Genomic DNA, 26,919 nt, shown 5'->3' with positions numbered 1-26,919 from the left:
TACAGTCCTGTATTTGTGTTGTAGATGTAGTGTAATGGTACTGTAACCTGCTGTAAGACATTGGTGAGCTGCGTGAGGCTACAGTACTGTATTTGTGTTGTAGATGTAGTGTAATGGTACTGTAACCTGCTGTAAGACAATGGTGAGCCGCGTGAGGCTACAGTACTGTAAGGTGATCCTTGTCACCTCCATGGTCTGGTTCCTCATCGATGTCTTCATCCTTATGTACTATACTGACTGTGCGGCCATGGGATCAGGCGCAGAATGCAAGGGAAAAAATGATAACCAGCCACGTATGGATGATAAACACCGGGGCAGTGATGAGGGGTTCCTAGGCAAGCTCCTACCTAAAGGTGAGAAAACATGTCGGCCTCCTACAGGTGTGATGTAATTAATTATAAAAAGTAATCAAAATTATGCAGTTCACGTCTAATTAGTTTCATAATATAATGCAATTAATATCATACATTGTATGTAAACAACAGTTATATTGCAGTATTGTTGAATATTTTGTTAATTATGATGCAGTGATGGTATATGTATATGACACTATTACGCACCAGGAGACAACCTACTATAAATCAACCATTCAATCCAACACTTCCGTAGGAAACACTTAATTGAATATTAAAATTTAGCATTGCAATAATGCACATTGATTTCCATATATGTGTTTTTTGACCTGATGTTTAAGTCTGTTATTATGTAACTTAAATCACAATTGCCCCGCCCCATATGTGTGGTCTTCATGCTGTCACAAAAAAGGAGCAAATTATTCTGAAAGTTTGACAAACAAGTTGTTCTTCACTGTAGTGTATCTTTTGTTACCATGCATACAGTTTTATATTATCATGTGTGCATCTCATTACCGTATTTATACTGTATTAATATGAATTTGATATCAATGAAGGCTATGGATTTTTATCGTATGATTAATAATTTAGATAATATAATATATGAAAATTATTCAACTGAAATTGATCAATTCGGTTTCTAAAACATTTAGACTGACAAACCATCTTAAATCTTAATTTACATGTATGTATATATATGTATATATGGCTACATCTATGATCTGGGGAAGAGGAAGTGATAATGATACCAACACCATGGTGTGAGGACCAATATTTTGATATATTTTAGATATTTAGGAAGCTATCACGGTACTAACAGCTCTCTGTAGATATATAGAGGTATGATTTGGTGTTTCAGGATTAATACAGCGACCTCCCACTGGCCCAGGGGAGATGGGCAAGGGTGTGGTCGTACCCTCTGACAGACAGAGCGAGGCCAAGGAAAAGTTTAAAATCAACCAGTTTAATCTGGTGGCCAGTGACATGATGTCACTCAACCGGTCTCTCCCTGACTACAGGATGGACGCGTAAGTTCGCATCACATAACATCTTTAGTGACCAGTGGAACAATGTTTCTCCACTGTCCTCTCCTGACTACAGGATAGACATGAAAGTTCACATCACATAACGTCTTTAGTGACCAGTGGAACAATGTTGCTCCGCTGTCCTCTCCTGACTACAGGATAGCCGTGAAAGTTCACATCACATACCGCCTTAAGTGACCAGTGGAACAATGTTTCTCTGCTGTCCTGTCCTGACTACAGGATAGACGTGAAAGTTCACATCACATAACGCCTTTAGTGACCAGTGGAATAATGTTTCTCTGCTGTCCTCTCCTGACTACAGGATAGACGTGAAAGTTCACATCACATAACGTCTTCAGTGACCAGTGGAACAATGTTTCCCTGCTGTCCTCTCCTGACTTCAGGATAGTCGTGAAAGTTCACATCACATAACGCCTTAAGTGCCCAGTGGAACAATGTTTCTCTGCTGTCCTCTCCTGACTTCAGGATGGACGTGAAAGTTCGCATCACGTAATGTCTTTAGTGACCAGTGGAGAAATGTTTCTCCGCTGTCCTCTCCTGACTACAGGATAGACGTGAAAGTTCACATCACATACGTCTTTAGTGACCAGTGGAACAATGTTTCTCCGCTGTCCTCTCCTGACTACAGGATAGACGTGAAAGTTCACATCACATAACGTCTTTAGTGACCAGTGGAAAAATGTTTCTCTGCTGTCCTCTCCTGACTACAGGATAGACGTGAAAGTTCACATCACATAACGCCTTTAGTGACCAGTGGAACAATGTTTCTCTGCTGTCCTCTCCTGACTACAGGATAGACGTGAAAGTTCACATCACATAACGTCTTTAGTGACCAGTGGAACAATGTTTCTCTGCTGTCCTCTCCTGACTACAGGATAGACGTGAAAGTTCACATCACATAACGCCTTTAGTGACCAGTGGAACAATGTTTCTCTGCTGTCCTCTCCTGACTACAGGATAGACGTGAAAGTTCACATCACATAACGTCTTTAGTGACCAGTGGAACAATGTTTCTCTGCTGTCCTCTCCTGACTACAGGATAGACGTGAAAGTTCACATCACATAACGTCTTTAGTGACCAGTGGAACAATGTTTCTCTGCTGTCCTCTCCTGACTACAGGATAGACGTGAAAGTTCACATCACATAACGTCTTTAGTGACCAGTGGAACAATGTTTCTCTGCTGTCCTCTCCTGACTACAGGATAGACGTGAAAGTTCACATCACATAACGTCTTTAGTGACCAGTGGAACAATGTTTCTCTGCTGTCCTCTCCTGACTACAGGATAGACGTGAAAGTTCACATCACATAACGTCTTTAGTGACCAGTGGAACAATGTTTCTCTGCTGTCCTCTCCTGACTACAGGATAGACGTGAAAGTTCACATCACATAACGTCTTTAGTGACCAGTGGAACAATGTTCTCTGCTGTCCTCTCCTGACTACAGGATAGACGTGAAAGTTCACATCACATAACGTCTTTAGTGACCAGTGAAACAATGTTTCTCCGCTGTCCTCTCCTGACTACAGGATAGACTTTTTAAGTACTTTTCATGGTGTCTTTCATAAATCTGCTGGTGTCAAACTGATCAATGCATTTATTTAGCTGAACTTTGAACCTTTCTCTATATTTGATACAATGATTAGAGACTATAAAAATGACTTTTGATCAAGTGACAATGTACATTTGTATATTACAGACTGTTGGTATCGTTGTAATGCAGACCTTATTAATTCAAAAGTTTTCCCCCTGTCTGATATTGCATTTCACCTTTATAATAATAATAGTTAAACATTGTTCATGTATGTTCATGATCAGGACAAAATATAGTTTTGACCGTTGATCGTGTGACATTTGTGATGTACAAGACATGTATACTTTGGGATCTCTGTGTAACTTTGGCCTTTGATCTTTGTATAATGCTGACCTCTAACCCTTTCCAGGTGTAAAAGGAAAAAGTATGCTCCAGTGGCTGACCTACCCACCACCAGTATAGTAATTGTGTTCCACAATGAGGCTTGGTCCACCCTCCTACGTACGGTACACAGTATCATCAACCGTTCACCACCTCGCCTCCTTAAGGAGATCATCTTGGTGGACGATGCCAGTGAGCGAGGTAAATACACACAATGGCTATAATAATATACATTTAATTTGTCAAATCCATGTTCAAGATCAGAGTTGAAAGAGTTGAGATTTTGATCAGTAATAACAAAGTTTTTGAAGTATTTTAGTTTACCTGAGGTTAATGGGTCAATATGGTCCCACCTATTGGATTTACACCCCAGTGAGTAGTGATAATGTGGTAGTTAAGTCATTGTGGATGCCCTACTGGATTGAAGCAGCCACTAGGTCTGTGGATGTAAGTAGGACAGTGTAAAAGAGTCAATGTGGATGCCCAACTGGATTGAAGCAGCCACTAGGTCTGTGGATGTAAGTAGGACAGTGTAAAAGCCACTCTGGTTGAAGGTACATAATATATTTATTGATGTCAATGTGAAGGTCACACATCCTGGAAAAGTTGTATGGTACATATTCTGTATAGAAGTGGTTTATTCAGTATTACTTGCTAACAAATGCTTATTGGCCTTGCAGAAGAACTTGGCAGGAAGCTTGAGAAGTATATAGCAACCTTGTCCGTAAGCACCAAGGTCATGAGATCAGAGGCGAGGAATGGACTGATCCGGGCAAGACTAACAGGTATACAATTTATCTAGCTATGATCAAGAGGGTGTCTCTTCAATTCTGTAGTTATCTTATTTTTTTTTATGAAAAGTACCGGTTACCCATAATAAAAATGTTTTTCTTTGCTTTCAAACATTTTCTTGCATGTTATCACTGATTTGTTATTATTTAAACAATGAAATCTCATGATGTTAACTACCCTCAGACATGCATCCATGCAGAACAAACGTTTTCATTATTAATCAGCTGTTCATGTTCTATAAGTTATACTCCACAGAGACCAAAATGGCTTTAATTCCACTAACATACAACTGTTGTGTGTGAATTAAGATTTTGTTTATGATAATTGAGTTATGAATAGGCTGTTCAATGTTGTTGGTTAATGGAGACATCATACACCTGTACAATGTTTTTAGGAGCGGCGGCTGCTAAGGGAGATGTAATAACATTCCTAGACGCTCATTGTGAGTGCACGGAGGGCTGGCTAGAGCCTCTTTTAGCCGAGATCCACAAGGACAGGTACACACTGTAAAACTTGTACAGTTGGATGATGAATTTATAGTTTTCCTGGTGTGGAGACATTTGTCAGGCTGATCAGTAATCTTAAGAACTGTTGATCTGTTTAATGATATAATTCTATTAACTGTTAGGGGTGGGGCTGTTTGATTCTCGGTGGGCCGGCTGCAGATTACTATAAAGTGTTTATTAAGATCATTCCGGTTTGGGTTTCACTCTTTACTTCCTGCAATGCAACATTATTGCAGTGAAAAAATTGAAGATAATTTAAAATTCATTAAATTGCCAAGTTCCTAGTTAAAATAAATTGGAAAGGAAATCTATTAGGGTGTTTTGTGATTACCATCTGAATGTTTGATTGTTGGCTTGATAACTTGTCGTATCTGTTGTAGGACATCTGTGGTGTGCCCTATCATTGATGTGATCAGTGATGATACCTTTGAGTATATCACAGGGTCGGACATGACATGGGGAGGCTTTAACTGGAAGCTCAACTTCAGATGGTATCCAGTTCCTCAGAGGGAACTGGACCGACGAAATGGAGACCGCAGTAACCCCACAAAGTATGGAAACCTTAAATTAATAAATGTTGCAAAATCTAATCTTTGTATAAATTTGAATCTTTACAAATTTTTAAAGTATGTAAACCTTAATTGTTACTTTATTTGAAGTCAAAATACTTTTATTGTTCTAAATACCTTCAGTTGGTAGTTGTACAAATTAATATGATTTGGAAAGCTAGAAATTTGAAACAACTGATATTTACATGAGACTAACACAACGAGAGACAACTCTTTATTTATCTAACATTCATTATTATACTAAAGACTGAATCAACTTAAGTTGTTATTTCCATGAATTAGCTGGTATTTAGGATGACTGTTTAGGATGACATTCATTATTATACTTAAGACTGAATCGACTTAAGTTGTTATTTCCATGAGTTAGCTGGTATTTAGGATGACTGTTTAGGATGACATTCATTATTATGCTAAAGACTGAATCAACTTAAGTTGTTATTTCCATGAGTTAGCTAGTATTTAGGATGACTGTTTTATACCTACAGAACCCCCACAATGGCCGGTGGACTATTCGCCATTGACAGAAGTTACTTCTATGAAGTTGGTTCCTATGATGAAGGCATGGATATATGGGGTGGGGAGAACTTGGAGATGTCCTTCCGAGTAAGTGTAAAAATAGAATGGGAAAAGTTGGGAGCTCCCCCTTCAGTGAAGGTGATATTCCGTCTTTGCGTATTGCAGAGTTATCTTCTCTTGTGAGCAGGTATTGATTGTTACGTCATTGGTTTGTGTGAGAAAATTACATTGTTTTCTCAAAAATTGAAGACGTTACTCTCACAAACAAATGATGTAACAATCAATACCTGTTCACAAGAGAAGATAACTCTGCAATATGCAAAGACGAAAAAACTTGGACTGGAAAATTTCGGAGGTTTGCTTTGGTGTAGGTGGTGTATGTCCTTCAGAGTAAGGGGACATATACAGAGGGAAAATGAGAGATGCTGAAAGGAATTATTTGTCATAATGAATAAACTTATAACATTTAAAAGAGTAAAAAGAGGACACATAAGCTACATATTCAGTTTGTATTGTACATGTATTAATAAGAAACCATTTGGTTTCTCTGATAGAAGTCACTGTACACTTGGTATTTTATGGTATTAATATATTATGATTTTCTCCTTACCCTCTCTATCCCTGCAGTACAGATTCCCTATGTGTTATATGTTTCTTCCACACCGTTCTCTCTACAGACCCAATGTATTCTCCCTGTGTGTTGTAGGTGTGGATGTGTGGGGGCCAGGTGTTTATTGTGACCTGCTCCAGGGTCGGACATGTGTTCAGAAAGACCTCGCCCTACTCCTGGCCAGGGGGCGTGGCACGTATTATCAACCATAACACACAGCGCATTGTAGAGGTGTGGATGGATGAATACAAAGAGTTCTTCTATAAAATAAATCCAGGTATAAGACTGATTTTCTCTTACTGAGATTGGTTTTCTCCTTTCTGCAGCAGACCAGCAAGGATCAAATGTCGGTGTCACTGTTGTTTAAAAATGACATAAAATTGAGTTTATCATTTCACTAGGTTTCTGGCCAAAAATTGATAATATTTTTCCTCTGCTTACTTTCTGAATACAAATTCAGCCAGTATTGAATTATTCCTATATTCTCTATTAGACTATTACCAGAAACATTTCCTTCTGTTTGTCAATTACATATTTCACCTTTGTTTCTTGATGCAAAAATTAAATGGGTGCAGCATTGTCCAGATTTAGGTATTCACACTGACCCATGGTTAGGTTTCCATCAATTCCTAATGCTGCAACTCTTATGGTCATTTCAGGAGAATTATAATTCGGAAAAAGAAGTTTTGCTCTATTAATATTGACAACTGTCACAAAAAAATTGTCTAAATGTTTTGTCTTCATATGTAATATCTTTGTTGAAGTCAAGCAGTTATTGGGGCCCGACATCGGAGATACCGGTACCCTTTAGTAATCACTGTATTTATCTGTTGGTCCGTTTGTCCAACTTTTGCTTATGGAGATAAACTATGAATTCAAAAGAATAATCTTTCTGAAATAAAGTGCTTTAAAAAAATAATAAGGTCAAAGTCAAGGTCACTGTTACTTAAAGTAGAACATGGGGGTTATTGTCCTTACCTCAGAATCCAAACGACTTATCAATTTGAACATAGTGATACACTGTGATATTTAGATGTGCAATAAAAATTTGAAAAGTTTCTTCAGTCAAGGTCACTTTCTAAAAATAGACCATAATAATAATAATGATTTGGGGTTCTAACATACCGCTTTATCACAACCTAGTACGTAGGTCATCTAAAAGCGGTTCACAAATTATTATCCGTGGGGGTAGTGTCAGGCACATAGAAGGGCCCTTGCTGACCTGTTAGTGTTCAAGTTTTCACTAGTCATAGATGAAGGATTATTTTCAAATGTAACAGTATTGAAAATTCATTTATAATTGGTATCCTCAAAAGATGAGTGTGTCACGTGGGACTAGTGAAATAAATCACAAGCTTGGTAGCAATCCAGCAAGTGTTAGAGTCCTGCATGTGCTGTAGTGAAGGATTGTATTCTATGTGCTGTGGTGAATGATTGTATTCTATGTGCTGTAGCGGTGAAGAGCACCAGTTATGGGGATGTGACAGCCAGAAAGGACATGAGGAAGAAGGCAAATTGTAAAAGTTTCCGCTGGTACCTGGAGAACGTGTATCCAGAGTCTCAGATGCCTGTGGACTACTTTGCACTGGGAGAGGTGAGGCCTGTCTTATTCATGCATACTCCACAATCCAACATATACTATCAAAGAGAACTCTTATGTTTCCTGTTTCGTTTTAAAGTAAGTGGTATTCCTCACGACAAACCAGGAAAACAATGCAGTAATCTATGATTATTTTGTGTTAAGCTTCTGTGAGATTTTCAGAAAGTGCCTGGAATGCCAACAGAAAGGATCTGTTGAAGAACACACGTCTTCTCTAACCCTACAAAGTAACATCAGTTTCCATTGATGTACGATTGGATATGCTTAAAAGATATATATATCATTAAAAAAGTGTACATGTTAAAACTTTTCATGTAAACTGTTCATTCAAACTACTACTTAGATTTAGAAGGATTTATTTTCATCATGTGTTTGTTTGGACAGATCCGTAACAAAGAGACGGGTCACTGTATAGACAGTATGGGAAGGAAGAGTGGGGAGAAAGTCGGCCTCGTCAACTGTCACGGCATGGGAGGCAACCAGGTAAGGCAGAAGAGCTTGTAAAGCAGGGGAGGCAGTTTAAGAAGAGAGTTAATAAAGTATTGGAGGTAGGATAGGCAGAAGATCAAGGCAGGTATGGAAAGTATCTCTTATAATGTAGTCAGGGAGTTAAACAAGGGAGTTAATTAAATAGAATAAGGGAGTCAATAATCTAATGTAAGGGGGGTGATGGAGCAAGGCGGGAAATAGGATAAAGCTAATGAAGTTAATACTACAGTGTAAGGGAGGTAATAGGCAAGACAGGAAAAAAGACAATGACATTCTTACTGACCCTAGCATTTAGTATAGGACTTGTACGTGGTAAAGGAGCAGTAGGGAATTGTTACAAGGCGTATGAGTGATTGAGGACTTGTACAGGGAAAGGAAGCAATACTCGTGTAAGTTTTAATAATATTCTGTTGTATTTGCTTTATGTACAGTATATGCATATTAATGTGTAAAATCAAGAAGAAGTATTGAAAAATCTGCAATAACTTTGAAATATTATGTTTAATTTTGAAGATCAAATTCTATATGCTTTTATGTTAATGACTTACAATGATTGTCATGAAAATTGAGTTAACTTTTGAATTCAGTTGAGCTTCTGAGAACCAGTCGGAAAGTTATTTACCAAAGCAAATTATTACTTGATTTACCATGACACACTTTCAGATATTTTCTTACACCAAAAAGAAAGCGTTACAAACAGATGACTTGTGTTTGGATGTGTCGTCCATTGGTGGGCCGGTAAAATTGTTTCAGTGTCATGGTCTGGGTGGCAACCAGCAGTGGGAATATAACGGACAGGTAACCATCTGTCGTTAACTGATCTTCACAGCCAGAGACTGACCAGTCATACCTACTGACCACATACACTGGAACGACATAGACAGCTCGTCAGGTTATCGGGATTGAGAAATCTTAGTTTTAATGATTATATTTGATCCATTTTTGATTTCTGAATAATCATTTTTTATTATATCATGCCAAATTATCAACTTTCCATCCTTTGTCCTATCTATAGATTTGTCACGTCCTTAAATGACAGAATTGTTAATTTAATGTTAAATCCTCAAAACCATCGATATTTGTGATGTGCAAATTAAAAGAATAATTTGTAAACTATAAAGCAAGTTACTTGAATTGAAGTAATTGACGGTATCCTGATATTTGTCTAGCTGAGTGCTGTCTTTGATAGATCTGGTGTGTGTGTGGACATGTGGTATCTGTGTCCTGGCTGGAGGTATTAATGAGGTTGTTTACAGGGCTGTGAGGCTGGCATGCTGTGGCCGGCCGTATTGTAGGTTTGCCCACTTCACAGTGGGCACTCCCACCACTCCATGTGTCCATAACGCTAAATCTGCATGTATTACCAGGTGTTTGCCTACACGGGCAAGCAGCAGATAATGACTGACGAAAACATCTGTATGGAGGCTGCGTACAATCAAGTAAAATTTGTGCGGTGTGACAGTGGAAAAGGGCGATGGAAATATGTGCGACAGGTAGTGTTGAATTGTAGCTTGTAACCTTGCTTATTGGGTGTAGTGTATCACGTCCTAACCCCCGCTCACCCAGCTGCACCCCGTCCCGGGGATTTTAGCCACTCTCTCTTCTCGTTTTGCTGTGTTCTGGATCAATCTCTCCCCCTTAAATAATCGTTGACCCCATTGACCTAGTTTGACCTATATCTAATAGTCCACTGTTCTTTGTATGTTACAGTATATTGCATTGAATTTCTGATACAGAATACACTGTACATGCTTATGGCTAACTTCATGTAGTGGTGCTTATTCTTTATATGTTAAGAATTGGAGAACATCCCTGCATATTCTTAAGATTTGTCATTTGTTTGGAAAGGAAACTGAAAAACAGAAAAAATATTGCTTATATTTGTACTAGATATCAAATTTCCTAATGTTAAAGACATACTATTTAAAAGATGGAGAACAAAGTTCTCTTTCCTTAAAATAGATTTTTTGAAACAGAGCAGCTTTAGTGTCTTTCAACAGAGGGGCTTGAGTGTAGGGACCCAAAATTAAGTCCTGAAAATGTTCTAGAAAATTATTGAGAATCACTCTGAAGTACAGTGAGGAGAGATTGGCTAGCTGCTAGGTGGAGGAAAGGCAAACTAACATGTTGGTGGAGGTGTAGACTAACACAGGTGGTAGTGAATGCTAACACACTCAGTATAGGCTAATAACATACCTATAGGTGTAGGCAAACACTCAGTATAGGCTAACATACCTATAGGTGTAGGTAAACACACTCAGTATAGGCCCACATACCTATAGGTGTAGGCTAACACACTCAGTATAGGCTAACATACCTATAGGTGTAGGCTAACACTGACATAAATATAGGCTAACATACCTATAGTTTTAGGCTAACACACTCAGTATAGGCGAACATACCTATAGGTGTAGGCTAACACTGACATAAATATAGGCTAACATACCTATAGGTGAAGGCTAACACACTCAGTATAGGCTAACATACCTATAGGTGTAGGCAAACACTGATGTAAATATAGGTTAACATATTTGAAATTGTAGGCTAACACTGATGTAAATAAAGGCTAACATTACTGTAAATGTGAGCTGACACTGATGTTAGTATATAGTTATATAGGTGTAGGTGCAGGCTAACACTTGTGTAAATATAGGCTAACATACATGAAGGTCAGGCTAACACTGGTGTAAATATAGGCTAACATACATGTACATGAAGTCTAACACTGATGTAAATATAGACTAACATTAATATTACTGTAAGTGAAGGCTAACACTGATAACAGTTTAGGCTAACATACTTGTAGGTGTAGGCTAACATTGATTAAGTATAGGCTAACATACTTGTAAGTGTAGGCTAACACTGATGAAAATATAGGCTAACATATTTGTAAGTGTAGGCTAACACTGATTTAAATATAAGCTAACATATTTGTAGGTGCTAACACTGATGTCAGTTAAGGTGAACATATTTGTAGGTGTAGGCTAACATTGATTAAGTATAGGCTAACATATTTTTAAGTGTGGGCTAACACTGATGTAAATATAGGCTAACATATTTGTAGGTGCTAACACTGATTAAGTTTAGGTTAACATATTTGTAATAGTAGGCTAACACTGATGTCATTTTAGGTTAACATATTTGTAGGTGTAGGCTAACACTGATGAAAGTGTAGGTTAACATATTTGTAGGTGTAGGCTAACATTGATTAAGTATAGGCTAACATATGTGTAGGTGCTAACACTGATTAAGTTTAGGTTAACATATTTGTAAGTGTAGGCTAACACTGATGTCAGTTTAGGTTAACATATTTGTAGGTGTAGGCTAACACTGATTAAGTTTAGGTAAACATATTTGTAGTTGTAGGCTAACATTGATGTCAGTTAAGGCTAACATTTGTAAGTGTAGGCAAACACTGATGTCGTTTTAGGCTAACATATTTGTAGGTGTAGGCTAACACTGATTAAGTATAGGCTAACATATTTGTAGGTGAAGGCTAACATTGATGTCAGTTTAGGTAAACATATTTGTAGGTGTGGGCTAACATTGATGTCAGTTTAGGTTAACATATTTGTAGGTGTAGGCTAACATTGATGTCAGTTTAGGGTAACATATTTGTAGGTGTAGGCTAACACTGATGTAAATATAGGCTAACATATTTGAAGGTGTAGGCTAACATTGATGTCAGTTTAGGTTGACATATTTGTAGGTGTAGGCTAACATTGATGTCAGTTTAGGTTAACATATTTGTAGGTGTAGGCTAACACTGATGTCAGTTTAGGCTAACATATTTGTAGGTGAAGGCTAACACTGATTAAGTATAGGCTAACATACTTGTAAGTGTAGGCTAACATTGATGTCAGTTTAGGTAAACATATTTGTAGGTGAAGGCTAACATTGATGTCAGTTTAGGTTAACATATTTGTAGGTGTAGGCTAACACTGATGTAAATATAGGCTAACATATTTGTAGGTGTAGGCTAACACTGATGTCAGTTTAGGTTAACATATTTCTAGGTGTAGGCTAACACTGATGTAAATATAGGCTAACATATTTGTAGGTGTAGGCTAACACTGATGTCAGTTTAGGCTAACATATTTGTAGTTGTAGGCTAACACTGATTAAGTAAAGGCTAACATACTTGTAAGTGTAGGCTAACACTGATGTCAGTTTAGGTAAACATATTTGTAGGTGTAGGCTTACATTGATGTCAGTTTAGGTTAACATATTTGTAGGTGTAGGCTAACATTTATGTCAGTTTAGGTTAACATATTTGTAGGGCTAGGCTAACACTGATTTTAATATAGGCTAACATATTTGTAGGTGTAGGTTAACACTGATGTCAGTTTAGGTTAACATATTTGTAGGTGGAGGCTAACATTGATGTCAATTTAGGTTAACATGTTTGTAGGTGTAGGCTAACACTGATGTAAATATTGGCTAACATATTTGTAGGTGTAGGCTAACACTGATGTCAGTTTAGGCTAACATATTTGTATGTGTAGGCTAACACTGATTAAGTATAGGCTAACATACTTGTAAGTGTAGGCTAACACTGATGTCAGTTTAGGTTAACATATTTGTAGGTTTAGGCTAACACTGATGTCAGTTTAGGTTAACATATTTGTAGGTGTAGTCTAACACTGATTAAGTATAGGCTAACATACTTGTAGGTGTAGGCTAACATTGATTAAGTATAGGCTAACATATTTGTAGGTGTAGGCTAACACTGATGTCAGTTTAGGCTAACATATTTGTAGGTGTAGGCTAACATTGATTAAGTATAGGCTAACATATTTGTAGGTGTAGGCTACCATTGATGTCAGTGTAGGTTAACATATTTGTAGGTGTAGGCTAACATTGATTAAGTATAGGCTAACATACTTCTAGGTGTAGGCTAACATTGATGTCAGTTTAGGTTAACATATTTGTAGGTGTAGGCTAACACTGATGTCAGATTAGGTTAACATACTTCTAGGTGTAGGTTAACACACATTTATAGGTTTAGATTAATGAACACGTTGGTATAGGCTGTTGTTGTATACAAGTATAGTTAAGCATAAGATAAAGATAACATGTACAGGTATATGTTAGTTCAGACTAAACCTGTGTGCCAAACTTATATAAAAGTCTTATGAGTAGGGACAGAACGATTCACTCAGAACAAATGAATAGTTGTTGTATGTTATATCTGTCCCGCAGCACATACAATACTGGTATACATTCATATTATAAAGTTTATTTATTTTATAACAATTATGAATCAAGTTATTTCAACTTCTATTAATCACTCTTATATACATAGTGGCTTGGTATAGACAAAGATGTATACAAGTTACATAATTACAAGCTAACCTAAATGTTTGTTAGACTAATATATATATAAGGTTAATACATACCCAGTATGTGTAGGTATAGTCTTACATGTATACCTGTGTGTAGATACAGACTAACCCATGTCAAGTCAAAGCTAACACATAATCAGATGTATCTGCTAACAAATGTTCTAAAGATAATTGTGTATTTGTGATAACCTTCTGGACATTTTTAAAATTTTGGTTATGACAGATTGACAACTATTTTGTTGAGAAAGTTGATGAGAAAATTTGAAGACGTTATATGTTAACAACAAACATGTGTATCAACTGTATGGGTGAATGTTGAAAGCTGTTTCTATGCCTCCATCTATTGTTATAACTGAAGAGTGTTATGTAATGTTTGTGTGAGGTATTCTTTGAAATATTTTAATCTCTGTAGAACTTTTTGAGTGGGACATTTGTAAAACCTTTTAACAGTTGTAGCTTTCTGATTTCTGATACCAAAAACAACAAATTCACCTGGGGTGTAAAATCATTGATAGACTGGAATTCACATGCTTGCTTTGAAACTAAAATTGATTTATATTTAAAAACAAAGATTTCTTTTTACATTAACAAAAACAAAAGTACAGCAATTACTGTTAGAGTTTGAATTTTAAAAACCTACTTACATGTATAAGATACCAGATGAAGCCTTCGTGATAGAGGCGAAACTAGCTAACCAAATAAAACCCTTCAAAACCCCTCATATTGGTAACGTTTGAGTATGTTGTGATATTAAGTCCCCCCTATTTATATTTAATTCCTCTTTAATCGCCCGGCATACCGCTTGGTATACATACTCATAGCAAAGTACCCAACTAACCAACCCAGATACCTTTACCTTCATTGGCTCTATACATACATAGTGTTATGTAGTTGTTATATTACCGATACACAGCAACAAGTTATATTAACTGCTATAGCGATAAATAGTTTCAGATGTCCATATGACGGTAAAAATATAAATAAAACAAAACACGAAGACTAGTATAATTGGCAATAGCATAGTATTATATACTATATATAAACTCTGATACAGTAGAAGTAGAGTGTAGCTGTAAGACAATATATAAAGTGTGACGTAGTTGTAACACTATAGGTAACGTAGAAACTTTCTGTTGAGACATTAACCAACGTGATCACTGCCTGCCACATTACTAAATCCCTACTTAACATATCTCTGACTTTCTCCTCATAGCTCACTTCGTATAGCCATGCAAATGTTCTTATAAAAGAACACCCTGTGGTTAAAGTGGACTAACGGATGATTATTTGATAAGGGATTTTTGTCCATATTAGGGAGGAGATATAACTTAATACCTCTAATTAGTAGAGATACGATTATGCCTACTACTAAGGGGAGATAACTGAGTACCAATTTATAAAGGGAGATCATTTTGTGTTTGTAACCAAGGGGGAGATAACTGTGTACGTTATTGAAGGGATATAACCCGCACCTGTTGACCATGGAGTGAAGATCACAGCATGCTGGCCGGCCTGGTGTATTGATGATGTTGATGCGTACAATTTCTCATGTTGCTTACTGTCAATCAAGTGTCAAGCCATTGATAGAACAAAAGCCATATTTCCAGAAGTATATTCACATACAATTCAGTTAATATTTTTTTAATGTGCCTTGTACACTTTCTATGATAAAAGAGGGCTTGTATATAGGCAATACTTTGTCACCCGTTTCCTTCAATATTTTAGATTCAGTAATGAGAAAAGAAAGCAAAAGTTGTGAAAAAAGTAGTTACCTGGAATGACATGAAGCGACATGTTATGTTACGTTGATACACTGTACAAGTGTTTGTCCCTCCTCCTCAGAAATTACTGGTAACAACTCATAGCTTTCCTACACTGTCTATAATTATATGTAGTCTCTTAACTCCTTAACCCTAACTTAATGGTTACAAAACATTCCAATAAAAGGAAAAAAAATTCTCCTTCATTGTTTTCTTTTTCTCAAATTGAACTAATTCAACATTTTCTGTGTTTGAACTTTTTTCTGCAATGTTTAACAGATAGTTTACCAAGATTTAGCCTGTCAAAATTCATTCTCACTTGATGAGCATGTATTATGATTTAGGCATGTCTCTTGTGCTTCTGCTCATGAACTTTCCTGTACACTGTAGGATTGCTTGTGTGTCCAGCCATGTAACTGAAATGAGGAGGGACATCTACATTGCTTCATTTTGTTGCCAAATCACATTTAATTAATAACGAGAATATAATTTGTGCATCATGATAGCAGTTTCAAACAAGATGGAGGCACTGCCTATTTGAGAGTTTTAAAGAGTGGAAGCATGGGATCACATTGAAATGTATATTATTTTACAAAAAAGTCTTTAATTCCTGATAACAGCATTCCTCATAATGACAATTGTGTTTCATATTGAGAAAAGTCCATATTATTGTATACATACCGGTATTTTTTTTGTCTCAATCAATTAAGATGTTTTTCTTTTATAATTGAAATTCTCAATCAATGTTTTGCTTGAAGGATTGAATCACTGTTATTCCTAGTTGGGAAGTTGCTGTCATGATGCTGGCACTACTATTGTTGAATCTTGACCAGATAGAATGTTGTGGTGTATCGTCAGACACCCACATGTCTTGTTGTGAATATCTTACTCGTTAGTATTTAACAAGCTGTTACGTGTTGTATTATACTTCTTAATTATCATCACCTGCAACCAAGTTTAAATAACATAACTTATGATAATCTGCTTTCACTTGTTTGAATAGTTTATCGTTAAAATGTGTTGATATTCTGGTATAAAATGTTTCTTTTGTCTTATCAATAGTAGCTGTTACAAGATGATCTTTGTCACCAGTTCCCTAAATTCATGGTTAAGGAGGCTCCACCCTTTCGCAATTAGCCAGCCGAATCCAATGGAAGTTTCACATAATGTTTATGTCACTATGTAGAGATGATGTTATAAAAATCTAAGCATTGTCATTGATAAATGAGAGTTGTCTCCCCTATTGGACAGTGTTCACACTTCCTGTTGGATGGTTATAGAAACAATAAAATTTCGAGTCGCAGCTTGACAACGGGACCAGTCGGCGACAAATTTGATAAGTACATTGTTTGTGTATAAAGTAACATTTTGATATTAAGTTCTAGTGTGACAGAGAAATCTCAGCCGTGAGGATTAGATTTCTTTATCACACCCTAAAGGCAGGGAAGGTGACATTAATTTCCAATTGTACAACTGTAAGTAGTGAGAGGTTTACGCCAGTATATAAGACTATATTATAGGTGTAGAGGTGTAATAGGAGAGTATTATATGTGATGTACTGTTTATGTTGATGTATTAAATGATTTGTTATTGTGTTTCAGTCATTGGAGCTGCGACACATCAATAGTAAACAGTGTTTAGGTGCTGCCAAGCCTTCGGACAGGGAGGCGCCAACTATTGGTAAGACGTTAAACCCATCCTGTTCCCTCCTTCCCTTCAAACCCAAACAAGAATCTTACTTTTCCTTTAAATTTTTAGTTTATAAGCTTACTTTACATTGTATTTGACAAGAGTTCAAGATAAAATTAATATTTTTGCCCTCTTGTAAGAAATTGTCGCATACATGTACATGTCAAAGTAGGTGACTTATTTTTAGGAAACATTGGTTTGTTATTTGTTTTACTTTATTTTCCAATGTAACTTGATTCTAAATATAATACAACAGTGTTATTTACAGTAATGTACATGCCTTGTGTATATTGTATCACAACCAAATATGTCTTATGTTTCAGGAGCATGTGATGGTAGTGCGACTCAAAAATGGATAATTAAAGACATGAAATGGTGATATAGGATGTAGTTTAGGATTTAATGTAAAGACATGTGATAAATAATAAAGCTTGTTATATCAATAACTGCCACACCAGTGAGAATGGAGACTCCAGACAGTGTTCACTGATGTGTGGTGCACTGCAATGTGTTCTTATTGATGATAATGACATCAATTATCAAACCAATACCTCGACCAACCCTGGAAAGGATCAGTGTCATTGGAGCAGCAGATGTCAATGTCATTGGGCAGGCCAATGTCGGTGTCATGTGGCAGGCCAGTGTCAGTGTCATGGAGCAGGCCAATGTCAGTGTCATGGGGCAGGCCAATGTCAGTGTCATGGGGCAAGCCAATGTCAGTGTCATGGGGCAGGCCAATGTCAGTGTCATGGGGCAGGCCAATGTTTCTGTCACAGGGCGCCGCCTATGCCAGTGTCATAGGGCACATTCAGTGTCATACGAGGCGGCCAATGTCGGTGTCACAGGGCACGGCAAATGTCACTGTCACGGGGCCCAGCTAATGTCATTGTCACAGGGCCCAGCCAGTGTATGTGTCACAGGGCCCAGTCAATGTCACTGTCACAGGGCATGGCCAATTTCACTGTCACAGGGTGCGGCCAATGTCACTGTCACGGGGCCCAGCTAATGTCATTGTCACAGGGCACAGCCAGTGTATGTGTCACAGGGCCCAGCCAATGTCACTGTCACAGGGCATGGGCAATGTTAGTATCACTGTCACCGGGCGCTGCCACTGTTGGTGTCACACGAGGTGGCGAACGTCACCGTCACAGGGCTTGGCCGATTTCACTGTCATAGGGCGTGGCCAGTGTATGTGTCTCAGGGCGAGGCCAATGTCACCGTCACCGGGCAAGGCCAATGTCAGTGTCACTGTCTTGGGGCGTGGCCAATGTAAGGATCACTGGGCGTGGCAGATATAGCAGTTGTTGGTTATGCTATGTATAAAAGGAAGAGCTATAGTTATGGATATATGCTACCTTACTTTTATTTGTCTCTCCCTTACAAAAAAGTTTCTCAATAAAATATGTTAACCCAGGTTATTTGTCAGTAATGATTCAGAAATTCTTAATTTATTAGCAACACATTAAAATGTACACTAAGATTGAATGCATTTGCTTGAAATTTTAGAACATGTTTAAGGGATTGAAGCAAAAATTATAATTTGTAAGGTAGCATATAAACTGAGACTGGTATGTTGGGAGCCTGCAAATGCATATAATAAGACATAGTGAGGTCAAAGCTAGTCATTATCCTACTTAATTATGTACTGAGTTATCTTTTACATAGTCCTAAGGTAGCAAGTCATTCACATCCTGTAACATATTATTGTAAGTTAACAATGAACTTATATGAATGGTGGCAAGTGTTACTGTGGCCGCTGTTCAACTAAGTATACCCATTTAGATCATTAGATGCTGCATATTTATGTTTTTATCAATTTTATTGTTGATTTATGATGATCAGAAACCATTCCGACAGTTCTGTAAAGCTTGACAATGACTGACCCTGGTCTGATCCAGTCTGTTTGAGGAGGTTTCAGGTCTCATCCAGCAGGTATCTGGTCAGTAAAAGAAGTATCTGTTCCAGGATGGATCTGGACAGTATTAGGGGGTCCAGAATTTAGCAGGTCTGTATTTGGGGGGTTAACTATTCCACAATTTAGCTTGTCTGTATTAGGGGGTATCTGTTTCATAATTAAGCTGGATAGTATTGGGGGGTATCGGTTCCAGAATTTACTAGGTCTGTATTCGGGGGTTATCTTTTCCATGATTTAGCTTGTCTGTATAAGGTGGTGTCTGTTCTATAATTTAGATAAACAGTATTAGAGAACATCTGTTCCACTATTCAGCAGGTCTGTATTAGGGGGTCTCTGTTCCACGCATTTGTTTGTTTGTAAAAGGGGATTATCTGTTCCATGATTTTCGCTGGTCTGTTCTAGGGGGTATTTGTTCCATGAGTTAGCTTGTTTGTATTTTGGCACATCTTTTCCGGGATTGATCTGGACTGAATTAGAGGGCATCTGTTCCAGGATTGATCTGTTCCACAATTCATCAGGTCTGTATTAGGGGATCTCTGTTCCACAATTCATCAGGTCTGTATTAGGGGATCTCTGTTCCACAATTCATCAGGTCTGTATTAGGGGATCTCTGTTCCACTATTCATCAGGTCTGTATTAGGGGATCTCTGTTCCACTATTCATCAGGTCTGTATTAGGGGATCTCTGTTCCACTATTCATCAGGTCTGTATTAGGGGATCTCTGTTCCACTATTCATCAGGTCTGTATTAGGGGATCTCTGTTCCACTATTTAGCAGGTCTGTATTAGGGGATGTCTGTTCCACAATTCATCAGGTCTGTATTAGGGGATCTCTGTTCCACAATTCATCAGGTCTGTATTAGGGGATCTCTGTTCCACAATTCATCAGGTCTGTATTAGGGGATCTCTGTTCCACTATTCATCAGGTCTGTATTAGGGGATCTCTGTTCCACTATTCATCAGGTCTGTATTAGGGGATCTCTGTTCCACTATTCATCAGGTCTGTATTGGTGGGGAGGGCAGTTCCAGGATTAAGCTGACTGTGTTTGGGGGTTGGGGGCGTCTGTTCCAGACAGTATCTAGTCAGTATTAGAGGGGTATCTGTTTCGTGATTATCTGGTCTGTATGAAGGCGATGGGGAAACTGTGTCGGATATCTGCTGCAGGAGGTATCTGGTCGGTCATATTTGTCATCAAATAGGGGCGGCTAGTTACCCTAGACTTGAGATCAGATTAGGGTCAGTCACCATAGATCTGATCTATGATCTGTGATCCTTGACCTGAGACTAGATTGTAGTCTATGACCCTTGACCTGAGATCAGATTGATGTCTATGACCCTTGACCTGAGATCAGATTGAAGTCTATGACCCTTGACCTGTGCTCAGATTGAGGTCTATGACCCTTGACCTGAGATCAGATTGTAGTCTATGACCCTTGACCTGAGATCATATTAGAGTCAGCCATCCTTGACCTGTGATCAGATTGAAGTCTATGACCCTTGACCTGAAATCAGATTAGAGTCGGCCATCCTTGACTAGAGGTCAGATTAGTTTGACATGAGATAAGACTGCAGTCCGTCATTGTTGACCTATGACCAGACTAGAAATGGTCAAACTTGACCTTAGCTGCAGAGTCAGTCGTTGGCATTTCATACCAAGCTTTATATGTGGAAAATCTCAAACCTGAAATCTTGAGAATCGGAAAATTAGTTTTAAACTGAACTTCAGCCATGTTTAAACTTGTGAACTATTATGCTGAATTGCTTTTCTGATTGGTTATAGTGTACACAGGAAATATTAAATGGAAATTTAATGGACTTTCTGACATGAAATACCCTATAATATAGCTACACATAATTTTAACTTATTGATTGAGGATAGCTGGACTGAATATTTTATGATGTATGTCTGGAAAACTGATGAGTCATAATACAATACTTATTTTTATATGAATTATGTGCAAGATGGACATTTGCTAGCATCATCGTTTCAAATTGAATGAAAGTGTGTAAGGATTTGGGTATGAGAGTGTATTTGTTTGCAAGGGATTGAGAAGGGAACCTGAAACATCATTGTACTTAAATTATATATCTTTATATATAGCTATATTTAGTATTCTAAAAATACTTTAAATTTTGTTTGTATATTTTGATTTGTATATTTTAACTATATATATGCAATGTGTAGTGTAGAAAAGCATATGTAAACAATTATTAATGTACATTTAATCTATAACTAATATTCCACTACACCTTCTAGCCGTCAGCTGTCTGGTCTAAATCAATAAGACTTCCTGAGTATTCCACATCTGTGGGGTTTGATACCAAACATGTTGCTCTCATTGCTGTGTTAAAGTAATGAAGAATTATGAACCTATTCTTCCCTGATTACATAAGGAAACAGAATGCCCGAATGAAAGTAAACTAATTAATTTATGTTGAGGTTTATCAAATTGATTTAGTTATTGAGTGATATTGAAATATATACTAAAGAAATTGTTTGTATTTTTGGACTTTGTTGCTAAGCAGACTGAAATTTCAACAAGGAATTTGACAAGAATGTACATGATTGCTTGTGGGTAGTGTGCCGGAGTACAAATTACCAGATCCAATGGCCAAGTATATATTTTCAATCAATCAATTTAGCAAAGTAATCAAATGTTAACATTTTGTTTAAGCTGTCTGATACCTATCTTTGGACACTCACCAAACCTTTCTAGGATATTTCAGGTTTAAGGTTTGATGTATGTAAAAGCAGGGTCCATCTCTATATTTTTCTTCACACAGTTATGATTTGCCATTGATAATGTTTGGAATATAACCATGAGATGTCTGTCTAGCTAACATTATCATTTATGGGGTCATTTCGAGGTATAATTCAATGTACCATGGTACATCTTTGTTACTGCTCTTCCTGTTGTATTCCTGATGGGCCTGGTGGATCCCTCGTGAGCTTTACAAGCCTTGTATACTATTTGTAAGCCTTGAATATCCCAGGTGAGCATGATATGTTTGGTAAGCCTGGTATATCCATGGTGAGCCTTGAGTATCCCTGGTGAGCCTTGAATATCCCTGGTGAGCCTCCATTATCCCTGGTGAGCCTAGGATGTTTGGTAAGCCTGGTATATTTATGGTGAGCATGGAGTTTCCCTGGTGAGCCTCGAGTATCCCTGGTGAGCCTCCATTATCCCTGGTGAGCCTAGGATGTTGGGTAAGCCTGGTATATCCATGGTAAGTCTTGAGTATCCCAGGTGAGCCTCATGTATCCCTGGTGAGCCTCCATTATCCCTGGTGAGCCTAGTATGTTTGGTAAGCCTGGTATATCCATGGTAAGCCTGGAGTATCCCTGCTGCGCCACCTGTACCCTTGTTTAGTTGTGTAAGCATGACGAATTTGGTGTAACCATGGTAACTGCTATGTATCTGTAAGTGAGCCTCTTGTGGCTGGAGGTCATGGTGGTATAACAAGTGTTCCTTTTGTGTTCAGAACACCAGTGTATGTTCAGATTGTTGATTTTAGTCTTTATTGACTGTTTAAACCATCTATGTCGACTCCAGACTTGTGTAAGTATCTACCAGAGGTAATATTACCCCACTATGTAACTATGGTAAAAGTGTTTCGCCCCTAGTTTGACACCCATGTGGGCACCGTGCGTCCCTATGCTATATTCAACTCCAACCATTTCCAAACCATCCGTAAATGTTACTTTTGTGGTCCCTTTTTGAAAGAGGATTGTTCCACATTCTGATTCTGCAAATTTGTATAACCTGTGCAATAGATTTATGAGTACCTCTCCATTTTTAGTTTTATGAAATTGGTTTTACAGCGGTGAAAATAAGAAAACTGCATTCTCCTTCATTTGGCGTTTGATGATTTACACACTATCTGTGGCATACACAATGTTTTATCTAAATTTTTCACATATTGAGTAATTTCCAAATATGTTCCGAGTACATGTAATAATATGTAAAAATGAATAATTTTGAAAATTCAACTAAGTGATTTGGAAAAAAAAGTAAGTTTTTAAAACTGCTGGCGTGCTGGTCGATAAACCATCCTTACATATTACTGATATTCCAAAGATCTAGGTACCGGTTTTGCTAAAAGTGGGTCTTGTGTAAATGGTTATACCTTTGTCCAAGATGGTTCCCCTTTAAGATGACGTTGTTGTCATTACTGCCATTCTTGACACTAATGCGGACGGACAGTCATTTTACCAAATACTACCCCCAGGTAAAGTTCAGGTATGAAGCAATTAAAATTGCCTTTGTTGGCAGTTTATTGTGTTTTCAGTGTGGTCATTATTCACGATGACCATCCTACTTATCACAATTTAAAACTCCATCACGAGAGTTCATCGGACACTTGTTTAAATACAAGAATTTTATGACAAGGAGAAGATAGATTGTATTATTTTGAAGACAAAATTCTCATTTCTGTTCTTGTATTATTGAAATTAATGTTTTTGTAGTTTTTGATTTAAGGTTATTTAAAAGGTGGACCTATATTTTTTACTTTGCATGGTATAACCAAATCGCCTATAGATGTATCAATGACTGATACGTTCTGCAGGTTTGTCTTTAGCAATGTTGATGTCGACTGGTGACCTGGGCTTTGTTCAGTATTTACATGTCATCTAGGTTTGACGTGTATCGGATGTAGGTGACCTGTACTCTTTTACAGCGTGCAGTTTCCGTTGTTTGACGTATGTCAGATTGCAATTGGTGACCTGCACCTCCTCCAGTACTGGGTATTAAATGCCCTTGTTCTTGCTATTTCCATGTATTGTTGGATATGTTATGTTTTAAGAAAATCATTTACAATTGGAACTTGTTTTATATATCTGGCGATCGTTCTGAATTCCTACGAGCTGAAGTATTACAGAGGCCAAACAGCTTTGATATTATTTAACCGCATGTTTGTAACATTCCTGGGCCTGGCTGTATGTCCAGCCCTTGACGCTGTGATTGTTTAGTAGTCAATCAATATACGTATTACAACTCAAATATCTATCAAAATTGGAATCAAAATCAACAGGATTATGTTTGGAAAACATTTTGTTTTTTGCTTTTTCAATGTAATATGACTTTTAGAATGTATTTCTTGTATCTTATTTTCCCACCATATTAAAATCAAATTATTTACCATTCATACAACATTAATTCATTTTATTGTTTTATTGTGATTTTATAGATTGCTTTAATCAATGTTTATAATATTTCAGTAGTTTGTAGAAGTTATAATTTTCTCGATGTATACTACAATGTTAGACATTTTTATATCAATCTGTTTTATGAAACTAATGACATTTTCTCTTTATTGACCGGAAGCATTTATTGCATGAACTAGGTTTTGGAATGATAACCCATAAATTTGAAGCAAAAAAAAACATAATTTATCAAACGAATACTAGTATGTTATGACAGTTATGGTAATAATTTGTAAGAAACATTAAATTTATACCATCGGCATTGTTTTGATGAAGCATATTTTTCTTCATATTTTAAAACAATTTCTATCTGCATGTTATAGTGGTGTTTAGAGAACACCTAGACAATGCCATACAACAGCTACACAAACGCAATCTAATCGAAATTATATCTTCACATCGCTCCCGTCTACTGATATGTCGCGTTATATCCGAAAACGGGAGCTATGTGAAGATATAATTTCAATAAGATTGACACAAACGTCACAAATGTGATCATTATAGGATAACTCGTTCTTAGTATCAAATTAATCCGAAAATCATGATGCTAGTATTTCTGTTATCTTTTTCGAGAAAAAGTTTTACCCAGTTAAATGTGTGATGATAGTTTTCCTTGTTAGTATATGTATGTGTCAGTGCTTTAAGCGGTGGGCGGGGCTAGTCTGTGTGCCATGTTTTGATGTGCTCATTCACGTGTAGGGTCTGCATGGTCTACGCCAATATACCAAGTCACTTGATTTAAGTTGATCACGGAAAATTGTTAGTTAATGCACTATATGTGTCTGTTGTCTTGGTACATGAACTTAGATCTTGGTCAGATTTTAAATTCTGTGCCAGAACGTTTGATCCATTCGGCACAACAATTAAAGTTACACGTTGGATTGTAATATTTATATATTTTTTAATACTAATAGAAAGGTACACAAGGTAACATTGAATGAATTCGATCTGAACTTTTTTCAGGACTTGTATTTGAAATTATATTTACTTAAATGTTTCGTACGTTTTTTAGTTTTTAGTTATCATTTTATTATATACAAACATATATACTTTATAGACTGTACCCGGCACAGGCCATAGGCAGATTTACTTGTCGACCATACGGGGTACATGCATTTCATGTATTACATGGACGTTAATTTATTTAAAGAATCGCATGATTCACACTGTAACGTGAACTATTATATATCATTGTCGGCCATGTTATCACGTGACTTTGTCTTATTGTCGTATTCTAATTTTGAGATTGAAATTATTTAAAAAAACCAAATCTAAAGTAGTAATTTACAAAACGGACACTTGGTATTTATCCAAAGAATGATGTAGCAAACGAGAGTGAATGACCTAGGTCTGTGTATATAAAGGTGTTGGCAATAGTTAGGTAGGCCACACACCAGTGCCAACCTAGTCGGGTGTTATTGCGGCAAGGCCCCATATAATGCACTAGGTGTCTTGATTTTTATTTATTTTAAGCATAAATATTGTTTAAGTGGCAAGATGAATACAAGGTTTTAACACGAAATTGGGTTTGTCTCATCAAATACCGCTAAACAATGAGACGCATACCAATCCAGATTGTTTAATCACGGACTTAGATAATCTAATTCCGTGGTTTAATCAAATATTAGAAGGATAAATCACACGAAACTATAATAAATAAATAATTGTAACAAAAGTTGATTTTCTAGAAAATATTGGGAAATGGTTAATATTCCGTGTGTATAACTTAATGAGTTATTGCTTCCTACAACCATTGTTTCAGAAGGTTCATGGCCCTTGAATACATGTTAATCGTAATCGATACACGAGCCCGTGACTGCTGTGTCGGATAAACGTCGTTGTTTGTATCGAGATGAGACACCTAGTTGTCGTCCAGTGTGTTTATATGGTTATGGAGTAGAACTATATGCAAGTTTGTACACTTTTTTGAGCTTAGTGTATTCTCATCGTTATTCAAACTTGTTAACACATCATTCATTAAACAGAACATATTCTACACACTGTTTGTGTTATTATTTTCCACATCCTCAAATGTCTCGGTAATTCTGTCAGAGATAGATAATGACGTAGGCAGTATTGCGGTTTATGACAAACAGCATGTTCATAAAGCTAGAAAACATTTTCTTCTATACCAAAACTTATTGCATCAACTAGGATTCTTGCGCAGTAAAGATTTCCACATAATCTGTCCACTAAATGGAGAATTGAAAATGGTGAAGGGGCAGAAAGTGTTACAATTACACCAGATGGAAATTTTCATGAACAATGATTCAAAACACGAATCCCGATTGCTGCCAACCAGAAACAGCGATGGCGATGTACGGTTTACTTTTAATTTGGAAAGATAAATCGTTTCGGTATAAAGAGCGAACAAATGAACAAATTGTCGCTTTGTTTTTAATTTATGATCATACAGACAAATTGTTTACCTTTTTAACAGCTAAAATTTGAAACCTTGTAAAACCGCAATACCGCTGTAAGTAGACATTACAGTGATGCGCTTATCCCTATCTTCATATCGATAAGCAATGGTGAATTGGCACGCGTAAAATGAAGACTTGGGTATCGGTAATTTCTATTTTAGAAGTAACTGTTTTCATTTATTTTT

At 37.0% G+C, this 26,919-nt stretch overlaps 1 protein-coding gene across 4 annotated transcripts; it reads left to right on the top strand.

Annotated features, from left to right (window-relative positions):
- The first annotated feature begins 23 nt into the window (after nucleotides 1-23).
- LOC110442694 (polypeptide N-acetylgalactosaminyltransferase 13-like) lies at nucleotides 24-26,307 on the top strand. 4 transcript variants are annotated; one of them, XM_021486412.1, is made up of 14 exons: nucleotides 24-59; nucleotides 139-353; nucleotides 1,213-1,381; nucleotides 3,343-3,515; nucleotides 3,995-4,099; nucleotides 4,501-4,603; nucleotides 4,993-5,163; nucleotides 5,667-5,784; nucleotides 6,404-6,584; nucleotides 7,762-7,901; nucleotides 8,292-8,390; nucleotides 9,060-9,194; nucleotides 17,103-17,181; nucleotides 17,514-26,307. In XM_021486412.1, exons 2-14 carry the CDS (start codon nucleotides 140-142, stop codon nucleotides 17,567-17,569), a joined length of 1,743 nt encoding a protein of 580 aa, XP_021342087.1. In that variant the 5' UTR covers nucleotides 24-59; nucleotide 139; the 3' UTR covers nucleotides 17,570-26,307. The 4 variants fall into 4 exon arrangements, 3 of the variants coding, with proteins under 3 accessions (XP_021342087.1, XP_021342089.1, XP_021342086.1); XR_002462044.1 differs by lacking the exon at nucleotides 24-59 and having other exon boundaries at nucleotides 85-353; nucleotides 17,514-20,067; nucleotides 20,105-26,307; XM_021486414.1 differs by lacking the exons at nucleotides 24-59; nucleotides 9,060-9,194 and adding an exon at nucleotides 9,764-9,889 and having other exon boundaries at nucleotides 85-353.
- Nucleotides 26,308-26,919: the final 612 nt, after the last annotated feature.

The sequence above is a fragment of the Mizuhopecten yessoensis genome, unplaced genomic scaffold, assembly GCF_002113885.1.
Source record: "Mizuhopecten yessoensis strain PY_sf001 unplaced genomic scaffold, ASM211388v2 scaffold716291, whole genome shotgun sequence".
In the NCBI taxonomy this organism is placed as follows: domain Eukaryota; kingdom Metazoa; phylum Mollusca; class Bivalvia; order Pectinida; family Pectinidae; genus Mizuhopecten; species Mizuhopecten yessoensis.
Note: the sequence above shows the minus strand (reverse complement) of the source record. Positions and strands in the feature narration are given on the sequence as shown.